At 37.6% G+C, this 7,813-nt stretch overlaps 1 protein-coding gene across 19 annotated transcripts in view; it reads right to left on the minus strand.

Moving 5' to 3' along the window:
* The window catches only part of celf5a (cugbp, Elav-like family member 5a), a 302,579-nt gene that overhangs the window by 42,335 nt on the left and 252,431 nt on the right, over positions 1 to 7,813 (minus strand). For all 19 annotated transcript variants that reach the window (XM_014004594.1, XM_014004589.1, XM_014004581.1 and 16 more), the window contains exon 6: positions 3,208 to 3,354. In XM_014004594.1, coding sequence (XP_013860048.1) covers positions 3,208 to 3,354 — 147 coding nt within the window. The remainder of the gene's footprint in view (positions 1 to 3,207; positions 3,355 to 7,813) is intronic.

The raw sequence follows: 7,813 nt of genomic DNA on the forward strand, positions 1-7,813 counted from the left end.
GTTCTGACTGGTCACTGAGTGTATATATATGTCTGTGTGTATATACTGACAATATTTATGAATGTAGGCATATATATATATATGTATGTATGTATGTATGTATGCCATTTCTGCTCCTGTCTGCATCCCATACAAACTCACAGTGTCTTCTCCTGGCCACTGTATATGGAGATGGTGAACATGTTGTGTGTCCTGAAGTCCATTTATCTGTCGCTGACRTATTTTTTCATTTTATGTGTAGTTTATCTTGCAGCGTTTATCGTATCACTTCAGCACAGTCCCGGTGGCTGCAGGGAATCGAGTCTGCACAGCATTAATGTAAACAACATGAATGCACAAGCAGAAGAAGAAAAGAAGCATTTATTCCGCTCGTTATATAAACAGAAAACTAACGTTTGGATTCATTAAATGTGTCTGGAGTGAGATCTGATAACACGGATTTGTTCAGTCATTACATTATCAAAAATGGGTGAGTTTATCTCCAATGTTGCCTTGCCTCAATGTTCCTGTGATATCTTTTGGGTGTTTTGTTGATATCGTTCATAATCACAAGATAAGGAGAGTTTCACATTTTCTAATATCATTCTTGCTTTCATTTTTGCAGTTTCTATTTTAGATGTACTAGTTAGTGATTTTCTCTCATTCTGAAGTATCTATCAGCTGTGCCCTTGTTTCTTTTCTCAGAACTTCATTTCCCAGCTTGAGTTGGTAAATCCCATTCAATTTATGGAACTGGAATCATTAACCTGGGTAGATCAGGAACCAGCCAGCTKTATTCCCAGCATCATGCTGCTTTTTGTTGTATTATATGCTTAAATGAAAAAGCAGTAGGAGGAGGAAGAGTTCTCTGACTATCTGCTGCATCTGAGTCTATGTACACTCTTGGGTGCGTCTCCATGAGCCAACATGAGTCTGTCTTTGTAAATAAAAGTCATGGCCAACCAGAGTGAAGCACAAAGGCCTCCCCGCAGACCGCTGCGGCCTCCACTACCCTTAAACATGTGCATTTCTCCACATTTCCCGGGAAAGAGCTGCATTTTATGAATGGTAATGAAGGTGGGAGTTTTACTGGAGAGTGCACAAGAGATGGCCTTACAATTACTTTGGGATGGTTGATTTGCACATTTCACAGTGGCTCCCATGGCTGTGATATGAAAATGAAGAAAATGGACTGGACTAACATGAACAATTAATAATTGCATTTAAAAAACTACAAAAATGTACATTTTTAAAGCAAAAATAATGCAGGAAAAGATGAATTTGTCCTTCTCTCTTTCTGAAAGTGTATGCTCTGCAGATATATATTATGTGTATTTATGCAGCGTGTTGTGACAGAAGCCCAGAGGTTTATCTCAAGGTGGATGGAAAGCTTTTACTAAATTCATTTTAGTTGCCTTCAAGTAGGCACGCATGTGTTGGTGAATGGGTGTGTATATGCTTTGCTTCAGCAGGGAAGAAGAAGAAAGTTTGTGAGCTGATTACTTTTCCTGTGGAATATTCTGAGTCAACTGTGGCCCCTGAAGCATCTCAAAGGCCCAAAGGGGGGGACACAGGCAGGGAGTGGTGGGATAGACTCACTGTCTGAACTCATCAAAGTGCTGAAGAGCTGCTGTATGCACATGGTGCCATGCCCTGAGGGGGTAGATGTTCTGATGAAGGGGTTGGAAGGTGAAAGCTAAATAATGCGCATGTGGCTACATGCTAACAGTACTGAAAGGCTATGGCTGAAATAGCAGGCTGTTAAAAAGAAGGAGAGCTGAGATTCAGGCTAGTGTGTGATTGTCTTCAATGGCAATCTCCACTCGTGACATCATGCATACATTATCCGCTGCTCTCTTGAATGACCGGACAATCGGCATGAATTATACAGAGATTCAATGGTAATATCAGAAAAATACATTTTTAAAGCCAGTTTCGAAACATCCAACCTCCAAAAATTAAGGAACGTTCAGTTGAAAGGTTGGCCGGGGGATCCAGGTCTTCGACAGACTTGGAAAGTAAACGGATTAGTTAAAAAGGTTGATGCTTTTTTTCCGGTGTCTTCTAGCTTAGCATGCCACATCTAGCATGTGTGTGTTTTTATCACTTGAGCAACTGCTTCTGCATCATTCAAAGAAACTTAAAGGTGATATTTAAAATTTGTGTAAGTAGCAATATTAACATGTGTGATTGATGGCAATAGGATATTATATGAGGCTAGCATGGATGCTACGGGTGAAGCTGTCATTAGGCTGCAGTAAAAAAAATAGGAGGTTTATTGTACCTGTTTATGGACAGAAAGAGCAGAAATCTTGTGTCAGTCTTTTACCTCTGATGAAATGTTGGTAGGTAAAGTTGCACTTTTTTTCAGTCAAATTGGACTTTTCCTGTCACTGGAATCCAGCTGTTAGCTAGCATCTTAGCTTGTGAAAAGTGACAAAAAATACTCCTTCCATGTAGGGATAATGGCTGTGCTGAGCCATTTTTACAAGAACTGTAGCAGAATGTTTTGAAGTCCTCCAGGTGAAATTTGATGCCATTTTCTTGAGTTTCTTTAAGTTTAAACACAGTTAAACYGCCCACTGTGATTAAAACCAAGGGAGCTGCTACGCACACAGATGTTGAACAGMCCTAGTCACATAATTTATGTTCTAAAAATAGCCTGAGTGGAGATCACCATTCATGAAAAACAGTCCCAAAAGAATATCTTTTTGAGGTCAGTAAACATTCAACAACTGGAAACAAGAGGGAGGCTCAAATAAATCTTATGTGAATAAATTTCAGTTCTGAATCTGTAAAATATGAATGAACAGGTGTGTAAGCAAATAATCATTCTTGATTATGTAACCTCTTTTTTTCACTTTTATATCCAGCAGGTTTGAATTAAGTTTTACTTGTTCTCACTTTTAATGTGGGGTTTCACCAAACTGAAATAACAAAATTAATCTAGCATAAATGAATGGATGTTGATTCTTTGTGCATTAATCCTGCTGTGCAGTAACAAGTATGCACAAATGGACACAGTATAAATATATTGTCTTGTCAGTTTTAACTTAGATCCTTAAAATGTTATTGTCTGACAATAAAAATATCAACAGGCATTGAGCTTTACAGCAGCTTTTAATCATACTGTATGTGATAAATGACATAACATGCAGTAATATGGTCTAATGTACTTTGATTCTTCACAAGCTTTAAATCTGCTCTTATCTGTCTCTCTCAACTCACCGCATGTGCGTACGAGCTGTAGGTGCTGAAAGGAAGGGCGATGGCTGGATTAAAGATGCCAAACTGGCCCACCATCTGCTGCATACGTCTGATGGTGCGCTCCTTGTCTGTGTCTGCAAACTTCACCACCAAGCTCGAAGAAGCACCCTGTGACAAGGAGGGAAAAAAATCAGCAAAAAAAGGCAAAAAAAAAAAGTGAGTTTACTGTGAATCTCTAAAGCAATATGTGTGTGATCGTCATGATTAATTACATTTTTATAGACAACTGGAAGCAAAAGCTTTAAAAWGTCACATAAAACACATCAGGAATTTTGTTTGATTTTTTTATTTCTTAGTTTGACATGTTTTTTAGGAGTGACAGTTAAAATCGTCGTCTAGTCATCTGCTCTAATTTCTTGACTTTTTAACTTTTTTGTTCTGTCACAGACAGTTTATAGTGGTTTTTGATTTTGAGCTTTTTGATGGTTTTATTTTGATGTTATGTATGTATGTCTGTGCAGTCATTGTGCTGTTGCTGTGTTTTGAACATGTTTTTGACTTCTTCCCTAAACTCATCAACAACACCTAAATGGCTCCTTTTCCTGAATTTGACTTCTGTACTGTCATTCTCTCAGAGGAGGATGGACTGGACATTTAGAAGAAGGGGAGGGGCCTGAAGATATCATATACTATATCAGGCAACATATTGCCAAAGTACACATGTCTGCAAGGATTGATGTTCGTAATAGGCAGAAGCTAACCAATGAAAAACTAATATATATATTAGGGGTGCAACAATACATGTACCCRTATCGAATGGTGCTGTGTGGAACAATACAGATTTTAAAAATTTACTTTATCAACTTGTCTTCTGAAGATGCTCTGTGTTAAAGGATCGACTACTCCACCTAGGCTGCATATTCGAGCGCAGATCCACTGAGAAACTTGCTGTTTCAGCAACATTTAATTTAAAAACTGTACTTTTGAGGTTAAACAAATGTTCAGAATTAATATAAATAAATTACAAGTTAAAAGGGACATGGAAATTTCTCTTTTTTGTATCGAAAACATATCGAACCGTGAGACTAAAGTATCGAACCGAACCATGAATTTCCTGTATCGTTGCACCCCTAATGTATATATAATTCTATGCAGAAATCGAGCCATGAGAAATTGTTTACATCGTATCACGTGACCTGGGCGTGCTTCGCAAGGGGGATTTTTATGCATTGAGCTCATGCTAACACTAACCATTGAAATCAATGCGCAGAATATGCAGAATATTTACAAACAATCACGCAATTAATGTACAAATGTCACAAATACTTTGCTATAAACTGCAGAAATAGTGACAACAAGTTTACAAGAGCAAAAGGGAAAATGTTTCACTGGTAAACATTACACATATGAAGTGTAAAACTTAATAAATAAATAGAAACAAAATTTTGCAACTAGATCTCCAGACTTTGTTTGTGTGACGAGAAAGATGAATCTAATTCATGTAAGAAAGCAGCTCGAGGCTGTGAAACTTTTGCTGATTTTTTTATTTTTATTTTGAACGTGAAGCAGAAACAATACAACATTTAGTCACAGCTCAAAGTTGAAGTAAATATATTAGAAAACAAAGAGGACTTGAACTATATTTTTCATGGTCTTCTATTTTTTATTCTTGTCTTCCTTACTGTGCCTCTGGTTATGAATTCATTAGCAATTTTCACCCTTCATTAAGGATCTTCAGATGATTGAGTGCTGCCGTTGACCTTTTGTAAGCTCCACCTATTTTCTGTTCTCTGCACCCCAAACCGGCCAATTGATCCACATAAAAGGCCATAATATTACTCTGTTTTGACAGTTTAGAAAGGTTGTGTGTCAAACATGATAAGAAGCTCCATGAAACTGATGCAAGTTTGACAATACCAGCAGTGACTGATGATATAGTGGAATTAGGGGGTGGGTGTTGGTGAGAAACTAAGATGGACCACAGATGGGCTGTTTTAAACTGCATCAACGACAACAGGCTTTTGTTTTTAATGTATACTGCTTCATTGTGAGACATGAAAGCTTGTTTTAAATATCTCAGCAATACACATTAAAAAGTACATTTATATGAACACTGTGTCATTCTCTATTCTAATCTTTAAAGTCTACCATGAAGAGCTCAGTGCGCAGAGACTGCCCGACACCCCACCACACCCAGCCCCCATCACTGGCTTTTGATAGGATACCTGGATCTTATGGCTTGTTGGCTAAGCATCCATTGTCCCATTTGTTTATTTCTGAGGTTTTCCCATTTCAGTGAGTGGAACCTCCATTGCTATAAGGAGAGCAGGATRAAGTGCGATGTGAAAGTCTCATTAAACTTTTAAGCCGCCCAAGTGTGAGCAGAATCCCCCTGCCAGGCAGCTCCCAGCTGCCGCGGGGGCCACTGAGGGAAGAGGAGTTCAACAGGGAGAAGAAAAAGACATGGTGGGGGTTTTAACTAAAAGTAACGTCTGCCTACTTATGGCTCCACCTGATTGTCGATAATAAGTGTTTTCTGGTGAGAACCAGAAAAAAACATAGCGATTTTTAAGACCATCATTCAACATGTATTTCAATTTCTATTACATTTTTAGAACAACCAAACAAAGAAAAAAATTGAAAGAACGTCCGAAGAAGCTCCTTTAGTTGAAATAACCCTTGTTTTTTAGCCTTCTGAAATATTCAACCATTTTCAAACAAATGTAGTTCATTGCAAAAATATACTCCAGACTTACATATACTTTTAAATGTTAAAATTATATTTTGACTTTTTTTGTCTCTATGCAGTGAGTTTTATATAACGTTATTCTTTGGTGGTTTCACATTTGTGCTGAAAACCATTAACCTGTTTAAAGGGATCCCTGATTAGTTGTAACATTAGACTTTATAAACATATATTTTATCTGTAAAATAAAAACTGTAAAAATACTGTAGGATGTTCAGTTTTTATAGTTTTTAAACTAAAAGTTTAAAAGTATATTACACAGACGGGGCCATTTCATTTACACACAAAGCATTCTGGGTAAATGATGGATGTGGATAGGTCGGTGTGAGGCAACTAGAGAGCTATATCCACTCTGAAGGTTAATCTTGGACAATATCTGATGATCGACTCTTTTAAATGAAACCAGAGAGCGTTGACAGAGAGGAGAAGGTAGAAATGACTCAGYCTGTAACTGAAAATATGGATGGAGGACAACAGAGCTGCTTCATGGAAGAAGAACTTCAGCTTAGCCTGTTAGCTTTAGCATTAGCCCCGACGCTATCACCATAAATATGTATTAGCTCAGCGCTACACATTCTCCTCTCGTCACTGAGGTCCTCCATCCACATGACAGAGAGGGGAATGCAAAAATGACTCAGCCTGCTACTGAAAATATGGATGGAGGACCTCAGTTTAGCTTGTTAGTTTGCCACGTTAGCTAATACATATAAGGCAAAGGCTAACAGGCTAAGCTGAGGTTCTTCTTCCATGAAGCAGCTCTGTTGTCCTCCATCCATATTTTCAGTTACAGGCTGAGTCATTTCTACCTTCTCCTCTCTGTCAACGCTCTCTGGTTTCATTTAAAAGAGTCGATCATCAGATATTGTCCAAGATTAACCTTCAGGGTGGATATAGCTCACTAGCAGCCTCACTGCGAGGACCTATCCACRTCATCATTTACCCAGAATGCTTTGCATGTAAATAAAATGGCTCCGTCCGTGTTAAAATATTTTTTTAAAATTTACAAAACTGAACATCCTACGGTATTTTTAGTCTTTATTTTACAGTTAACATAAACATTTATCAAATAAAGTCTAATGTTACAACAAATCAGGGATCTCTTTAAAAGGTCCAGCTTTGGTTAAACTTTTGAGCCGYGTCTCATCTTCAAACATTTTTTTTGGTTCAACACTGAATTCTTAATTGAATCATATGAGCTGGTTTGTACTGAAGACAGCAAAACTATTCAAAACCTCACATTTCCAGCATCACGAGTCACATATATGAAGCTCTCTTTAACTTTGCTAACACATCGGCTTTTACAGTTATCAAACAGATTGAATAAATGTCATAGAAATAAAAAAAGAAGTTTATAACAAAGTATGTAGCCTGTACTAAAATACACAAAGAGCAACAGTAGTGCGCACTGGTGAGAATCTGGACTAATAAACTGCACTAACACTTAAAGTTGCTTTAAGCTTTCGCTGGTTTACACTTTCACAAGACACGAGACAGCAGATCAGAGATTATGTCATTTCAGCGGTCTTTTTYTWMYKRRKWWTTTTWRKYYTKKWRRAAAAAGTGTGGAATAARTCATCATTATCCCTCCTCGGCACTCCCAATGCAAACATTACTAAACATTTACACAACATAGCAGGATAGAGATGTTTCTTTCACTCATTGATGTATCAGATGTTTGAAGAGAGGCTYGTGTTACTGGATGAGTCTGAGTCTGAGGAAATCATTTTTTTAACTGTGGAGATGAACAGAAGACATGAACATTGGTTGCACGAAAACTCACCCGGCCCCAGACACAGAAAGGATTGACAGATTGATAGCTCATGATTTTTATATACTATACTATACTATACTATACTATACTATACTATACTATACTATACT

Source organism: Austrofundulus limnaeus, unplaced genomic scaffold (genome assembly GCF_001266775.1).
Source record: "Austrofundulus limnaeus strain Quisiro unplaced genomic scaffold, Austrofundulus_limnaeus-1.0 Scaffold25, whole genome shotgun sequence".
Lineage (NCBI taxonomy): Eukaryota > Metazoa > Chordata > Actinopteri > Cyprinodontiformes > Rivulidae > Austrofundulus > Austrofundulus limnaeus.